Source organism: Ixodes scapularis, unplaced genomic scaffold (assembly GCF_016920785.2).
Source record: "Ixodes scapularis isolate PalLabHiFi unplaced genomic scaffold, ASM1692078v2 PGA_scaffold8__174_contigs__length_109621045, whole genome shotgun sequence".
NCBI classification, from domain to species: domain Eukaryota; kingdom Metazoa; phylum Arthropoda; class Arachnida; order Ixodida; family Ixodidae; genus Ixodes; species Ixodes scapularis.
In genome coordinates this window covers 31,083,508-31,101,387 of record NW_024609883.1, presented here as the reverse complement: position 1 = coordinate 31,101,387, position 17,880 = coordinate 31,083,508, and the positions used below count along the sequence as shown (strand labels likewise).

The 17,880-nt window shown below is 45.1% G+C and overlaps 1 protein-coding gene across 2 annotated transcripts in view; it reads left to right on the top strand.

Annotated features, from left to right (window-relative positions):
* The window catches only part of LOC8031081 (copine-8), a 40,292-nt gene extending 25,813 nt beyond the window's left edge, over nt 1-14,479 (top strand). Inside the window, exons 15-18 of one of the 2 annotated variants that reach the window (XM_029972487.4) lie at nt 1,985-2,112; nt 5,145-5,305; nt 5,701-5,774; nt 11,091-14,479. In XM_029972487.4, the coding sequence (XP_029828347.1) occupies nt 1,985-2,112; nt 5,145-5,305; nt 5,701-5,774; nt 11,091-11,240 (513 nt within the window). In that variant the 3' untranslated portion in view covers nt 11,241-14,479. Of the gene's footprint in view, nt 1-1,984; nt 2,132-5,144; nt 5,306-5,700; nt 5,775-11,090 lie in introns of those variants that run through there. The other variant, XM_042286608.1, reaches the window with a different exon arrangement.
* The last annotated feature ends 3,401 nt before the right edge of the window (nt 14,480-17,880 follow it).

Sequence of the window (17,880 nt, the reverse complement as noted above, 5' to 3'; positions counted from 1 at the left end):
TGGCATAAATTTCACTTTAGGAAAACTATCGTTTTGTTATTACGCAACTTGGATTCATTTTTATGAGTTTTTCTGGGGTGAAATTTTAAGGGGAAGATAACTATGAGCTTGTATTTTTTATTTTTGTCATTTTTCATGCTCAAGAACTAAAAGTTTGGACAAAGGATAGAAATCTAAAAAACTGTATTTGTGTTTATGTGACTTTTTTGTCATGAAAGATGGTATAACATAGAAATATAGCTCCATAGTTATCTGCTCTGAACTGTCCTAATGCAATGTAACACATGAAAACAAAAAATTTATAAATAATTTCAAAACGATAGTTTTCCTAAGCAGACACGCCCACTTTTTTCTTTGAACGTTCGCAATTTTTTTTGTACTTCACCCAAGTTAACAAAAATTGGCAGAAATGTTCTCAACATCAACAGAAACAAGCAGTGTAAATATAATTTAAATCCGACAAGTGGTTCAAAAATTTACTGTTTTGGGTAGTGTCCCCCCTTAATCCCTTTACCCCTAAGCTGACATTGCGGTGGAAGCTACGCGCTTGCCGGACCAATCAGCTGTCTCCCTTTCATCCCCTGACCTCACTCTCTGCGGGTGGGTATGCGTGAGAGAGCTTGATCACGTGGCAAAAGTGTGGCTGGCCCTAAGAGCACGTAGCTTCCACAGCACTGTCAGCTTCGGGGTAAACGGGGTGGGGAAAACAACTTTTGTCTGAATTTTGAGTGACAGGCTAATCTTCTAGGGGGAGATTAGCCCTTTGTGTTTGAATACACAAACAAGAGCCTGAGCAAGAGGGGACTCTCCCCTTTCTGTCTTCTTGAACTGTTTGGTACAATGCGTGATTTACGAGTTGAGGAGGAAAGCTGAACAGGAAAAAGTTGGGAAATTGTTTCATGACTCTTTTAAGAACAGTGCAACTCGCATCTAATACTGTAATGACCTCCTTTCAACTTTTTTACAACGATGGCTGTTATGGGTTCTTCCCGCCACCGAAAATCACATCCGTTGTGGATGTTGTAGTTGTTGTCATTGATGTCGTAGTCGGTGTAGTAGGGCGTAGGGTGTGTGTTGTCGATGTTTGCCGAATCTTTAAAAAGTCAGCCGTCGCTTGCGGGAAATTGAACGGGTGTTTGCCGCGTGTGAAGCAGAGGCGCTACTGCAGAGCGACGCCACAGTGTTAACCCGTACGTGCTCTCTGGACTAAGAGATAGCCAACAAGAAAATGCCGTTGTAGCAATGTCCATGCCAAGAGCTCGTGCCGGGTGACACGAGCTCTGGCGACAAAAGCGTTCGGAACAAAATGGTCTCATATCTATTTTATTCCAGACGCTTTTGGTCACGTGCTTTAGGATGCATGAACACGACGCCGATGCCCAGCGATTTCGCCGTGACGTATCACAGCTATCGTTGTGACTGTACTGTGGATTAACATGAGACTGCTCAATCTTTTTGTTGGGTATTTTTCCAAAGGGATATCAATGTGGCCAAGCGTGGTGACGTGCAACCGAGTTACAGCCTGAAAATATTTGATTTTGCTCGCTAGGGGTGCTGCTCAAAACTTAAGAGTACGAGCCTATAGACATCTTTAATAAGCGTGCGAGACTAGAAACAAAGATTGGATAACGTGCACACTTTTGGCTCCTAGTCTCGGGTGTTCAAGACGTTAGAAGTTCACCAGCTCGCCTGCATCTTCTCCGTTATTCCTCTTCAGCCTATAGAGTTCAGGTAGCAAATCTACCATGAGGGCAAGATAGATTTCACTCACTTTAGATAAATTGCAAAAATCAGTTGTTTTGTTCATGTTTTTCGCATTCTCAGTTTCTTACTCTTTACTCGGGTTAGCTCATTCTTTGAAATTTTGACGTACAAAATGAACCATCTTCAGCCACCTCTGCGGTAAGAACCAACGATCTAATCGACTAACATGGTGAAAATGCCGTGCACACGTCGGCTGAGCCACACGTCTGGGCTTGTGCAGAACGGCAACCCCAGCAGCCCCTACTGCGCCGGCGTCCAGGGCATACTGGAGGCCTACCAGAGGACGCTGCAGTCCGTGCAGCTGTACGGGCCCACCAACTTCTCGCCCGTCATCAACCACGTGGCACGGTGAGGCCCCCTCGTCCGCTTCGATCTCCTCGGTGCTTGAAACCAGCTATGGTTTCTGGAAGGCATCTTTGGCTTGTGCATTCGAGTCAGCCTCGTTTGAAGTCTCTCGATTTCTGCCTGTTCGAGTTGCACTTGCGTCATGCCGTTTCCTGCTGCAATCCTGGCAGCCTTTCTACTGACAGAAAGACAGTGGAAAAGGTTGATTAGTGTAGGATATGATGACAGTTTTATCAAACGTCAATTAGAAGTGTTTATCAAAGGCGGGAGAGAAACGGAGCAGAAATCAAGGAACCGCTTTGCTGTAGTCCCATATTTTCATGACATTTCTCACAACCTGAAGGCATGTGCGAGGCAGTTCGGAGTGGACATGGTTTTTAGTTCAGATTTTAGGTTAAGTAAATTGACGCCATTTCAAACGGGTGTGAGTGAGTGCAAAAAGCTAGGCCCGTCGGGAAAAATCGGTATGTTGCGAGACTGGTGTTGTGTATGAAGTACCATTGGAGTGTGGATTAAGTATGTGGGACAGACGTCACGTTGCATCAATGACAGATTAAACAAACATAAAAGGAATGTGAAGAACAATGTACAAAATTCGGAAATCACAAAGCATATTCATGAACGTATCAACTCCACGGCGCTCTGGTCGGAGGCTGAGATCATACACAAAGAGAGGAACGACGTAAAGAGAGTAGTAAGGGAGACCGTGTGGATAAAGTCTCTAGGCAACTGTTTATGTCGGGTTTTGCTACAGTGAAAGCAATTCTAAAAGCTTTCTAAAAATGTAATTTGTTTTTTTTTATGTGCGACTTGGGTTGTTTGAAGTGCGACCTCGATTGTGTTTCTCCAAAAGAACTGTAAAACACACTTTTGTTTAATTGTTGTTTGTTTTCTCTTTTTTTGACATGTGTTAGCCCAAATATTGTTTCAATAAGTTTTTTTTTTGTAGTAGTAGTATATGGAGATGATGCATTTTTAATTAGAAGTAGGAACTGTGTTTAGAATAGAAGTTGAAGAGATCCTTTTGTTCAAGTTTGAAGGTGGATGAATGTTGCTTTATAGCGCTGACCTGTGAGGTTGTCAATGCTCTTACATTCATTGTGTGATGGAGACTGTGGCACTTGAACTGTATAGACTTTGTCCTTTTGTGTTGGTGATGATGACCTTGAGATTGAGACTATATAAGAAGGTGGGCTAAACAAATGAATTAGCTGAGTTTGAGACGTCCTGTCTATATTTATAGTCTCTTGTACGTTTTGATGTTTCTTCTTTACCCCAGTCTCAGGTTAATTCAGTGTCACCAGCCCGCCTGCACCCTTAGAATATTTTCTGTGAGAGTTTTGCATATGTTAAAATCCTTTGAGAACACCCACCCAAAATGCAGAGATAGATGGCCAAAAATATGGGGTGGGCACAAACCCAAGTTTAAAAATTTTTTGAAAAAATTCATTTTTCAATTTTTAGGTTTTCGGTTTTAGGAACTAATTATACACCCTTACACTAAATTTCATAACCATGCGCCAAATAGTTATGTTGATATAAAATATTTTCAACACATTGTAAGGCAGTAACAAGGTAAAGGAGTTCAATGTTTGAATGCATTTTGCTCAGTTCTGCTTTTTGCAAATTTCATACGAAGGAATCTTTTGTTTGAAGGCAAAATTATTCTGATACCACAATCAAGGTGTTTCTGAACTGAAATTTACGGGGGAATCGGGCTATCTACTTTATTTTGTTTTAAGTTAACGTCCTCATTGAGAAAAAACTATGTTTGCGAAAATTGACATGGGACAGATATGCATCTCACATTTTGAGGTAATCACTCTTCCTGAAATATTTACATTTGAGTTATAAAAACTATATAGCCCAAAGTCCCACATCTCCCACTTTATATGCAAGCAGTTAAAATGATGCTTGATAGCTTCGTTTGCATATCATAAATTTTTTATTTATGATTTACACCTACATCTGAAGTTAAATCTCCCCTGCAAATTTCATTCCGATCACTTGAGTAGTTCAGAAGTTCAACCTCTAGCCAGTGTCCCCCCTTAAAGACGTGACAGCAAAATGTTATAAAAAAGCTATAAACACGAGGGTGCTCTCTACAAAACACGTGAAACAGGAAGTGATACCACAGATCGCGGATGCAGCAGATTCAAGCTTCAAGGTGTGACAAACACGCGGGAATTCACAACGACCTGTTGTGTCACGCGAACAAATATTGCAGATCGCAAACGCATCAAATCTTTGCTCTTTTAATGGTGCAGCAAACACGTGGGAAACCACTAGAAACTCGCGTATCATGGGAACTGAGATTGTGCGCGTGGGTCAAGGACGAAAAATTCAGAAACCCGCTACAAACTTGCATGTCATGGGAATGGATACTTCAGATCGCGGACGCAGTAGATTCGTGCTCAACGATGCCATGAACACGCAGGAAGCAGCTGCAAACTTACTTGTCGCACATACTTGTACCGCAGATCGTGCAGTTGATGTTATTTCCGTTGTTCCCGTTATATTTGATGGAAATTCAGGGGTGGGCAATGCTTCAGAATTTTTATGTTACGGATATTTGGCTAAAAAGATGGGATGTGCAAGTTCGGGGCAACGTGCTCACGCTCATCGCTTCAGTTTCGCTCACGCATGAAGTAAAACAAACTATAGTCACGGCTTGAGAGAAAATTTCAGGATTCATCTCTCAAGCTGCGATTGATGAATTCTTGCGTGCTCCGTTTCACATTAAGTCCAACCACAGCCGAGGCTATGACCCGACGTAGCCAATCGAGCAACACCAAAACTGCGTCGTCATGGCACTCGTCTGCATTTCCCATCTCCAACTAAACCAGTCGTGCAGAAAAAAAAAAGTGCAGGATCATGAGGCATTCAGTGTGCACGGCTGGGTCGGCCGGAGATAGCAGACGCGCAAAGACGACAAGTGCCGTGACGACGCACTTTTGGTGCCACTCAACCGACTTCGTCAGCTGCAGTTGCAATTAGCGTCAAGCAGTGTACGGAAGTGGTCTTGCTCCCTCCAGGTTTGCATCATCATACCAGGACGGGCGGCACTACTTTGTGTTGCTCATCATCACGGACGGGGAGATCACGGACATGGCCCAGACCAAGGAAGCCATCGTGCAGGCCTCCGTCCTGCCCATGTCCATCATCATCGTGGGCGTCGGGAATGCAGACTTCGCCGGTAAGGTCGACGCCTTCTCTCTCGCTAATGTTGGAATTCACTAATGTGCCCTCACATGGAAAAGTTTTTTTTCTGGTTTAGGAGTTGTAGACGAGGGGTGGGTGCACAAGCTCTTTCTCTTGAGTGTCTTAATAGCGTCGAAGACAATTTAAGGACAGTGAGGGGAAAAAGGTTAGAGTCACTGAATGGGTTTTCATAGTGCCAAAACTCCCGCCAAGTTCCGTGTCCTGGGGCTCAAATTCGTCTCTATCCGTGCCGCCATTTTGGATCCTTGCATAATACACTGTACGATAACTGTATGCAAAGTGCGCCGTTGGCATTGTCGGCAGGTACAGCGAGTCACAGCCACAGAAGTTTTGTGCTCGAGCCCCGTGTTTTTGTTTTTTTTACCACAGCCATGAACGAGCTGGACGGTGACAGTGTTCGGATCAGCTCACGGGGCCGGCTTGCCGAACGGGACATCGTTCAGGTAAAGCTCGCGTCTGCTGCATGCAGCACGGTGCTTCGGTGCAGTGCTGGGCGAGTCCACGTGAAAAGTGCCTTAAAGGGGCACTGACACATCAAAATCATATTTTTTTTTATTATCCAAAACGATTGAAAACGATGCCGGCACATTACCCTCAAAATTTGAGATTTGGGAATTCAGAATTCGTGAAGTAAAAAAACAATTTCCAAATGCCGAATTCGAAGTTCCCGCGCGATCGGCGCCGGTGCCTTGACGTCAAAAATTGAGGAGACCTGAGAGTCCACTTTCCTGTCACCACTCCCTGCTGTTGCCATGGCGACCCAAAGCGAGGAGGATAGGAGCGAGCGCCGGCTAGCGCCGGCGTTACGGGGGGCCGGTTTTGAGCGGTGTCGCCTGTTTTCCGTTGGAGGATACAAATCCAGGAGACGGCACCACAACGAACTCCCGATTTTTGGTATTTCAAAAAGAAGGGCCGTAGTGCGTTCGCAATTGCGTTAAAAAACATGTTTTAAGATTGCCGTAATTAAATGTTATAGAGATGTCGCCTACAAAGCTTCTAAATTTCCTGATTTTTGACGTCACCGATCAAAAGAAGCGAGGAGGCGAGAGGCGGGAAAATCAAACGCCAAAAATAAAAAGGCGCGCGCGCGCGCGGGAAAATTTTTTTTCGCAATGCGGTTTTTTTTGCGTGTCTATGACTACAACTTGCATCGTTTTAGACAATAAAAATAAATACGACCTTTGGGGTGTCAGTGCCCCTTTAAGTCCCGAAGTAAATTTACTTTTGTACTTTGCTTGGAGCTGATGGACACAGAATACGCTGTGTGTTTGTCTTGACCATGTGTACGAGGATGCTAAGCTTGGTGCAAAGTACCGCATAAATGCGTGTAACGGCCGCACTTTTCTTAAGAATTTAGAGGTTAATTAGTAAGTTGGGGCCTATCTACGGATAAAAACAAAACGGTTTCAGATGTGCGTCCAAAATAAATGTAATTGCGATTGCAAGCAGTGGTCCAGAGCACCTTTGTTTCGGTTTCGATCATTGTAACCCATGGTATCCTCGGCGCTCGAGTCTGACGGGCTCTTAAAAGTTGTCAGAGTGCTCTTTTGAGCCATCCAGTAGGCGCCTTTTTGGGGTTTTCGTTGACCGTTCTGGGGAATTTCACCTCGAAATTCGTTTTGTCGCCGACGTCGAGGGGCCGCGACGTACCAGTAAGCCTGCCTCTGATTCCACTCTTTTTCCGGCACTTTACTCAGATCTTGTTGATCTTGTTGCAACCCGTTGTGCGTCTGCCACACTCCAAGGCATAAGTAACAATTAAAACTACTTGCCCGTAGCTCTCGGGTTGAAGTGCAAGCGTAATTAACTTAGCAGAACAAAACATTCCCGAAGCCTAAAGGCGACATTAGAAAGTCAGAGTGCCCGATTTCACGGCACCTATTGTTACATGGGCAGAAGGCATCCATGGGTGACGTGAAAACCAGAGAAAAGGATTACAGTCACTGAGAGGCGATTAGAAGATTGGTGGAAATTATCTAGGGAAAATTGAATGATGCGCAACTAACTAGCACAGCTGGGGACAGGTGGGACAGAGAAAAATTTCAGCTCCCTCCCGCATGACTCCGGCCCAGAGTCTCAACCCTGTCTCCCAGTGGGTCCAATGCTGAGGTAACGCCAACAAGGTTTGACCAGAGGAAAATTGGCGACTTCCTTGCCGGGGGGACGAGGCGGGGTTGATGTTTTTGTTTTTTTGCCCGATCCCTCAAAGGTCATCCTGTTGATATCTCGCACTGCCTGGTGATAGAGGGAGAAAATTGGCTTAGAAGGTCAGTAGGAATCGTATGTTTGTTATTTTAGACTTGGGCTAGGTGGCGCAAGCTAAAACCCAGTACAAAGGGTACAGCTCTTAACATCCATTCATCCGTTTATGAGAAGGAGAGCTTTCCGGAACTTTACTCCCGTAATCTTCCTTATCTGCACTTGCAAACGCAGCAAAAAGCGGAAGTAGGGGCGTGGAGATGCGGAGCAGAGTGCATGCCACACTGCGAAAGTGGTTGGTGCCCCCTCGGAAAAAGGGGGGGTGCAGCTAATAATGCAAATAACTTTTTAAATCTTCTTTTTCAGAATATTATGGTTGCAGTCCATGCACACAATTATATGGTATCAGTGTAAGCTCCAGTTTTTCTGGGGCTTGTAATCTCCTTATGTCAATGATCCTGTACGTGATCGGTGACTGTGGTTTACATTGTTGGTTTCACTATTAGTTAGCCGCATAGTCACATGACCATGTAAAATGATGTAACGCAATAATGTGGCATCGCATCAAAAATTGAGTCGCGTGGCCATGTGAAATGGTGTCAAGTCTAACCACAGGATCGTGTTATGCGATGCCACGTAACCGTAGCTTACAGGATCATATAATCTCTTGTGATTACGTGATCACATGGCATCACCTGACCCCTCCCAACTTTCAGCACAATCCTTTATATGGCGCCATCTAATCTAGCTCATCAACTTTTTGGCACCCTCTCACTCCTGCTAAATGGGAATGCAATATAAAAATAGACTTCACGACTTAATTAGACACAATAAGTAACTCGGATTTACCAGTTTGAGATTCCATTGCTAATAGTGATCACCCAGGCTGTTTTGTTTCAAAGACGGAATTTGAGAGTGGTGTACTTGAAAGCATCAGCTACTCCTCTACTTATCTTGAAATGTGCCAGGACAGGGTACCACAATGAAAAGGTGTGCTTCTGAAATGCATTCGCAGTACAATACAAGCACAGTTGAACTCCATTCATATGTCGTTCAGATTTCCCTAAAGCTGAGTTCGACTGCATTCATGAAACAGTTTTTGTCCAATTTCTTGAATATACCGTAATATCCCGAGTCATCGCCCATCCCCGAGCCATCGCCCACCCCATTTTTTGGGCCAATATCGATTTCCGAAAAAACACCGAGTCATCGCCCACCCCTTCAAATACCCCAGCGCAAACTCTGCGATCCGCGAACACTCATCCTACCCGAATGACGCGGCCGGGGACCTTACAGTTGGAGGACGTCCGTGACAAAGTAAAACGAAGGAGGGAAAGACACTTCTTTTTGTTTACGCATTTCCTCCGTGAGCGACCCCAAAGTGGTCGTGTATCCGTGCGAAAAGAAAACGATGGAGATAACAAAATAAGAGTTTGTTAACGTAACCGCGGAGTGGTAGGTCAAAGTCTGTCTCGGCCGAAGTAAGGTCACCGCAAACCCGCTCCTTCTTCCCGCCCGTCGCGACCGCGGTTGTGCAATATTTTAGGCATAGCCAAAGCGTAAATAAAGCTTTGCTGGAACGTCCTACACAGACGTTTGCAGAGCGTCCCAACCGTGCAATGATAGCCCGCCGTGCACGGACACACGTATGTACGCACCAAACAAGAAAGTTGCGCAAGAGCTTGCAATTGACAAGGCGCCCGACTTGGCCCGACGCCAAAGTATTTGCCAACGCGACCACCGGCTTTCCCGCTTTCCCAGCATTGCTCTTGGTCGCTTCTTTGGTACGCTCGCTCGCTCGTTGCGCCTGGTCGGTTTTTCTATTTTCTTGTAGACTTTTCTTTTTTTTCTTTTTTACTAACTAGGAGAACATAATGGTGACAATCTTTCACGGAACAAACGTTCGTGCTATATGCAGATCGGCGGTGTTTTTAGCGCGTATGCAAGCATCGGACTTCGCTATAGTAAAATATTCTTTCGTGAGCATTTTTTTCTATAATACAATGAAACTAAATCGAGTTTTGAGTTTGATGTATCTCTTGTGCATCAGCGCTAGATACGCAGAGAAAAATAGGCGGTTTTTTCCGCTTCTTTTCAAGTGTTTGTGCTCACCCACCGAGACATGGCCCACCCCACTTTTTTAAAGAATTTCAGGCGGTTGGGGGGTGGGCGATGACTCGGGATATTACGGTAGTCGAACCTGTTTATAACGAAGTTGATAGGAATCAGAAATATATGTTCACTAGTCTATAATTATTACACCTGGAGGTCTTGGGATACTATGAGTATGGGCCCCATGGGCCCCCCCCCCCCCTGGTTACGTGCCTGGTGACACGTCTCTGAGGGGCACATGGTAGTCGGTAAAACTTGCTACATTCACCGTCAGTCCCGTGGCGATGCTAATCCTCGAAAAGTCGACAGCAGCAGAAGGAGTGGCTGGGGTCTCTGAAGAGGTAACCCAACGGGAAACCAGGTGGCCTCCCAGAGACGTCACTGGAAAGGCGGCGTGTTGGGTGGCACATTGACCTCCAGTTTGTTTAATTTTTTTTTTAAATAAAAATTAACGCGCAAGAAAAGATTGTTTTCCGTTCTTCGTTCTATAGGTGACGCAGATTAATTCCCGTAGTTAATTGGCCAAAGTTCGAAAATCGTTGCACCGCCCCTTTAAGTGACGTAGAATCACTATGACCTCATCACATAGGACTAGTGTCGTGCAAATATTCTAAATTTTCGAACTTCGAAGCGAATACATAATGCCATATTTGATTCCAAATTCGCATAGAATAGGTCTATTTGGCAACTTCGAATATTTTCCAAGTATTTAGAAGTTTAAAATGCTGCAAAATATACCTACTAAAAAAAAACAAATGGGGGGAGAGAAGGAAATTTGTGTTTTTTGTGGTCTCCCTTTCTGTTCATTATTTGTGATCTTGACCTTGATTCACTATTAAGGACGATTCACATTATGGACAATTTTTCTGGGAGACGGAGGGGTCCATATTAATGAAAAATGACTGTATTACAATAATAATAATGACGCAGGCGAGCTGGTGTATGATCATAATAGAGAATCCTTCAGACGTAATCGTGTTTGTCCTTTTTTTTTTCCTTAGACTCGACGGTTCTCTACCATAACCGTATTGACGACCTCAAACTATTGGCTTTGCTTTGAAGTTATTCGTACGAAGGAACAATTCGCTTAGTACTCGCTTCAAACTGAAAAGTCACTATTCGCACATCCCCACGTAGGAACTGTTGAGAGAAGGCCCACATCTCTGCCAGCCTCCCCCTTTCTTTTCTAGGCCTCAAAACAGGATGAAGACATAATCGGCACTAAAGCCATCTGATGGCTACCAATCTTGAGTCTGTGATGAAGCCGCAGGGAGGGGGGGGATGCTTTTCTGGCGTCATACCAGAAGCCACACGAAACTGCCTCGCGGGCTGCGGGTTGGCAAACCCGGGCCCGCTCTATAGAAACGCCACAAAGAGGGTGGCACTGGATTGGATTGGATTCTTTTGGCCCTCCCCTTTGTGACGGTGTGGGGCGCTGTTGGTTGCAGTTTGTGGCCTTCCGGGACTTCCTGGGCCGCCAGAATCCCGTGGAGGACAAAGCCCGCCTGGCCAAGGAGGTGCTGGCCGAGATCCCCGACCAGCTGGTCGGCTACATGGACAAGCACGGCATTAAACCCAACGCCGCACCCAATACGTAGCTTGGGGTCTCTGCCATTGCCGCCATTCTGGTCACTGTTGCGCTCGGCCCTTGTCATTTGGTCATGCTCTGGCCGTGGTGTGGCCATGCCGTGGTTGGACTTTGGCCATGCTCCAGCCGCTTCGAGCCTCGGCAGTACTGTGTTGTTGGTACTACTGGACTCGGTCTTACCTCGTGGGTTGCCCTTTTTGTGCCCATTGGAGCTCAGGAGCATTGAAAAATGTTTTATTTCCAAGCACATTTCATCCCCAGCAATGCCTGCCAACCTCCGCGCAATTTTAGTCGAAGGTAAAAAGGGCTCACACAGAGACAAGAGTGTTCACTTGTCTTCGGCGTCAAGAAGAGCTAATTTGTTTTCTATCCCAAAGCAATTGGGAGAGGAATGACAAGGTTCCTTAGAATCGACGATTTCCCTTAGTTTGGGTTGAAATAAGTTGCATAAAATTTTTATATTGGGTGGGGAGGGCATATTTGTTGATAAACGGTAAATTTTATTTCATTTAGTGAAATCTAAAGTGGGTATGGGTGAGTTTGCATATAATATAAAGACACCCAGCTATCCTCTTACCATTGCCGAAGTTCACTTGCAGCAAGCTGCTTCCTCACTTGCTGTAGTCAAGAGTCATGCATGGAGGCACGAAGTAGAGAGGGGCTGATTCTTAGCGATGTTTCTTTTTGAGGAGTGGATCCTGGAAGCCATCTTGTAGAGCACAGGGCTTTTTCTACTTTTTTCTTGGTCGTTCCCATTCACTCAACACTCTTCCTCGGGACATTTTCTTTACTGCCCTCTCGTTCCTTGACCTTTATAACAGTGGTTCTCAAGTGTGAATGTGTTGGGGACCCCTTGGGGACTTTCCAAAGCGATGGGGGACCCCATGCCAGCAGGGGAAGGGGAAAGGGGGGCAGGAGTGTATAAAATAAGGCAACTAATGGCAGTGTGAAAAGGGCATCCTTTTTTGTTATACGAATAGATGAAAGGATAAAAAACATAGAGGACAAGGGATGGAGACAGAACTTCTCTCAAAAAGAAGTTCTGTTTTCGGTCCCCGACCTGTGTGCTTTTTTTTAACCTTTCGTTTATTCATATCCAATTCACCAACACGCTCGTTTTCAATTAATACTGTTGTAGACAGGATAAATGGACAGGTAAATGGTAACGACTTTACTTTTTATAACGGGCGGTAGCTTGTACCTCCTAAGCAGTACAACAAAAACACTTTTTTTTATTTTTGATTGAAGGGGGACGGAAATTAAGGCGAAGGCTTTCTAGATCCCCAAGAACAGCTTTGCAGACCCCAGTGGGAACCCCATTTGAGAACCACTGCTCCATAACATTGCGTGGTACCTAACTGATTGGTCACATGTCTTTCTTGTCCCTTTTGACAATGCCCTTCTACCGGGAAATCATTCTTCTCTTCATCATTTCCCAGCCAGCGGGACGCGCCAGCCCTTCTACTTTGACCACAATGGGTTGCACATGGTGGTGCCGCAGCTCGATGATGCATAATACTGAACGTGCACGCTTAGTACTGGTGACACGATGGCAGCCTCTTGGCATTGTTCCCTCAATGTTGCTGGGCATTGGAAGTACAGAAAGAAAACATTGCGACGGTTTGTGATTCATTCCCCTCTATGTCCAGACTGCGCAGTCTCTCAAACATGGCCTCGGTTGTAGTTCGACGACGGGCAAAAAACGTTTGGGTCGTCGTTAAGTGGCCACATATACACCGAGCTGTTCAGACTGTACTCCTAAGTGCGAGCGAAGCCAAAGCTACTTGCGGAAGCTTTGTGCTTTTATCGCAGCTTTTGGGCATAAATGTTTGTGCAGTGCAAGCGCTGCTTTGAAACAATATAACTGTGCTTGTAGTTTGTTTCGCTGGCACTTAAAGGGAAACGGAGTATAGCGGACCAGCATCTCGAAGGTGCTTTTAGCTGAGAAGCAGGGTTGGAGGGCAACATTATTTGAGTTGGCAGTAAAACTGGGCTAAGGTTCAAAGTTGCTGGCGTGATGTAAGTCATCCCCCGTTGTGTCGCCATTTCATATTGTCTATTGACTGTTTTTCCTATGAAAAGTATATTGCACAGATGTATATCTTATTCTCGGGGCCTCCTTGGGAGGAGTGCTGGTACCTCGGCGTGTGTGCTTGCCACTGGAAAGTGCTGGCTGTGGCCGCAAGGATTATTCTGGTCGGCTTCTGGGGTTGGTATCTCCGCATGTTGGACAACGGCAGGTGACGGACCAACATCTATTTTATTGGAGGTGGCTTCTTGCATCCCAAGCATTAAAAATGGGCTAACTGCACGAATGGGGCCACTGGTAGCTTTTATGTAGTAAAATACTCCCAAGTTGTACAAACAATGGCAATGAAATCGAAGCTGACACCTGGGTTGTAAATTTAGATGGCAAGGAAGCAAATGGACGACCATTTCCCTTGGACTGTTAACTTGCTCAGCATGTTTAGTGCATTGGGCACCAAGTTGGAGTGATGCATACAATGTTCTTTTGCAACTGGAACATGAAAAGACAGTGATATTTATTGTCATCTGTGGTTCATGAAGTGGAGCAACAGTTGTGCATCTTGACTCTGGGCATCCTTGCAGCCACAACCTACTGTTTATTTTCTCCAGGGCCGGCACACATTCCCATGACTGTTGTTTGATAAGAAAACCTGTGACTCCCTTTTTTCAGAACAGAGTACATATATCTGCGTTGCTCAAAGTTGAGGGCCCAGGAGAAAATCAGTCCACTTGCAGATGGATTATGGAACTTATCCGAGCTGGATTGTCTCATTTCCAGCTGGATCTAGCTGGGACAACTTTCATAATTCATCTGCAAGTGGACTGATTTTCTCCTGGGTGGCTTTCTGTCCAGAAGCGGAACAAAGATCAACATTCCTTGAAGACCGAACATTCTCAAAAACGCTTGCAAAGCTCGCGACATTGACCTTTGTGTGCCATGAACCGTTGCGAACAAAAAGTTTTTACCCCGTTTGCTACGCAATTTGTATGTTGTGCCAACACCATTAATAACCTGTTGTCTGAGACTTTTTGTGCATTGTTGCACGTGTACAAGATGATAAGGGATGCTTCATTATAGTGCAACACTTTTTAGACCATGTTTCTTATATCTTAAAAACTGTTCCGCCATCGACCTAACATTGTGCATTGTACCACATCCACAAGCTACGTCATGCTGTATGCTGCGATGGGCACAAATAAATCGTGATTTGCCAGCCTCTCTTTCTGTTGTCCTTAACGATTCACCCTTTTTCAGACAAGTCATTAACCTGAGGCACACCTCGGTAAAAACTCGCTCGTGAGCCCACTTACTCAACGTCAGACGTGAAGTGAGGGTGAGTGGGTATGTAAGCCTTGAAAGACCATGCGGTTGAGTAAGCTCAACGGGTGGCGTGAGTTTGGCGAGTTTGAGTTTGGTGAGATACGAGCCCTGTAGGGGCATGAGTTTGGTGAGAAGCAATGACAGGAAGGGCGAAGTAGAGCTCTGCGCAGTTCATGTGAATAGGTGGTATTCACTGGTGGCCATAGTTGAGTCCACTGTTGCAGAGTGCGAGCTCACAATGAGCTTCCACAATGCTTCCCGAACGTGCACTTCACGCCACCAAGATTGTAAGTCTTCCTGGAAGATAAATGGGGTATCGTTCTGAGCATGCGCTGTGAATGCTGCGCTCAAGTATGGCGCCCAATGAATGCCATCTATTCTTGAGACATTTTTAGGGAAGATTTGATGTTTGCTCTGCAATGGTAATGTTAGCATGTTTAGTTGGTTTGCTGCAAGTGATTGAGAAAGAGAAAAGGTGCCCAACTGTAAACACAGTTCTGCCTTCCTTTTTTGCAGTTATTGTTTGCTTTTTATTCCTTTCTTAAGCATTAGTTGCTCTCAACCTTGTACAGGCATAGTAGCATTTACATCCATTTGCTGATAATGAAATAATTCCAAGTTTCTCGACCTTTGCATTTCAAAGATAGGTTTCCTCCATCGAGAAGATTTTGCGTTGGGGAGCTACGGGTGACTGCGGTAGGCGGCCTTCAAGAACAAATGGTACAATAAGCTTGATGAAAGCATATTGCCTCGTTTAAAAACTTATCTCTCATTACTTTGTTGGTTATTAATTAACTGTTTATTCTGAATCTCCTGAAAGATTTACACTTAACTGTTTGACCAGAATCAATCTTCGCCGTTTTTGCCTGGGTCTTGTTAGTGGATGGCCACATGCCAGGAAACAAAGTATGCCTTACCGTGCACGGATATTGGTCATGTAAGTTTATTTACCAGATCGCAAACCTGTTTCATGAGTTATCATAATCCGCATCCAAATGCTTTAAAAATATGGGGCTAATACAAGCGTAATTCTCTTTTTGTCTATTATACCTCAAATGCCCCATTTTTTATGTGGGGTATTACATGAGGATGGCTCTTCAGTGGATGACATATACTCAATGGCGGTCTTGACATGAAAGGGGTTGAAGTGGTGCATGGCGTTGGCAGGCAGACCATTCCAGTCTGTTGCTGTCTGAACAAAAAACGACCAGAGATGGGCAGATGTTTGAGCACATCAAGGATAAACTGCTTTCTCATGATTAATGTGGTCTGAAACTCGGTGAGCTGGCATGATAACAGAATTATTGACTGATATGAAATAGAATTAGTGAAAGAGGCAGAACCTGCAGCTTCGCGTCGTGACTCAAGGCTTGGGAGATCAGCATGAGATTTGAGTTCGGTGTCACTGGTGTGGTAAGGATTCACGTGATTTAGAGAGGTTAGATTGATAAGGGTCCCAGACAGCGCTGTATATTATAATTTTGGTCGCACAAATGTCAGAGAAGCTAGTAGTTTTACAGAGGGAGGGGATAGTTGCAAGTTTCTCCGCAGGTAACCAAGCACTTGGTTAGTCTGGTTTGTTAGGTATGTGAAAAGACCAGGTAAGATTATGAGCTAAGATTATGCCTAGATATTTCTAGGAAGATGCAAAGGAGATTACCGAACCACAAATGGGCGTAGCTAGGGGTCGGGTAGAATTGCCTGCAGTGGAAAGAGATCAACATGGTAAATGTCCACATAGCAGGAGAAATGATTGACATGAGCCAATCTTTCAACACTTGCCAAATTTAATCAAACCTACAAAAACAGGTGTGTAAGAGTCGTTTTCAATATATCAAATTTAAGCGAATTCTTATCCTCTGTTAAGATATATATTGCTTCCGTCCAACACGAGTGCATCATTTTCATTAGTGAAGGGAAATGTAACCTTCATCTTGGCGTTATTCTGTTCATCGTGTTTATGTTTGACCGAGAGCTCCGAGAAATGGCACCATGAGAGACAGATGAAAAGTATTGTCTGCTTTTGTAATCTGCTTCTGTAGCGACACTAAACTGATTTGGAGCTGGTGCAAGGTTTTGCACTGCTGGGGCTGAACTTGTGCAATACGGAGATGATGCACCAGTGCAGCGGACGTGCGGCTTCCGGTTGAATCAAATGTGCTATAGTCAGTTACAGGTTAAGAAGGTAGCGGCGAATGCCCCTCGAAGGGAATCGGATATCCCTCTGCCACCTCCGCATCTAATAGCGTCCCACCGTTTCCGTGACGTCGCGGCCAACGCGCGAGGAGGGTCTTGCCTTTCTGCACATATTTGCTTTATCTTTCGACTTTGACTTAGCATTGTGGAAGCCACGAGAGGGAGATTAGAGTTCTCCCCCACCGACGGAAACAAATACGACTTTCGGGGATTAGCTTCCCCCCGATGGATACAAAGGCTGTTTTCAGGGGCTCGGTTCCCTGGATCGGAGACAAGTTGGGATCCATTGAGGGGAACGGGGAGCGTTTCCAGTGAACTCTTCTTTTGACTGCGGAGAGATTTGAAACGGGCACATCACGCTTGTGGGAGGAGCTTCTCCTACCTTCTTGACTTGTAACCGACTATAGTTCGTGCACTGCTCAACTAGTTCAGATGAATAAGATGACCCAGGGGGAGAGAGGAATATGGAGCATAAGTTCATGTGCTTCTTGCACAGGGTTTGGATGTCAGAACGCTGAGCTCTGATTGGCTTTGTTGGAATAATATTGGGTAGACCTCAAAGCAAGCTGCCCTTGAGGTCCATCCACTATCCTGCAATCAGAGCCAATCGGAGCTCGGCGTTCTGACGTCACCGCAACCCCTGCAAATGAAGCAAACGAACTCGCGCTCCGCATAGGGAGATAACAAGGGGAAATTACAACTCTCCCCTCCCTCCCTTTCCTTTCCCTCTCCCCATTGCTCTTTTCTGTACCAAAACCGCTTGAACCTGCTGTTTATACAAAAAAATTACACATACGGAAATTAATTCTAAAGTAGCAGAAGCAAAAAAAAATAATTTGCAGCCGAATTTTGCAACATTAGAAGGACTAAATGTTGAAAAGTAGGTAGCGCAAGCTATCACCCATTACATATGATGCAGAGAACGCTATTCTCCTATCCGTCAAGCCATCGTAAAAGTTGAGCGTGAACAGTGAGCGTGAACATCCCCTCCACTGATCTCCCTCTGCTTTAACTTCCTCTCCTGCTTTCTCTGAGCCAGAAGAAATAAAAAAGTTTTTCGAAAGCTGCGGAAGGGGGCCGCAAAGCGGAAGTCACGTGACTTGGT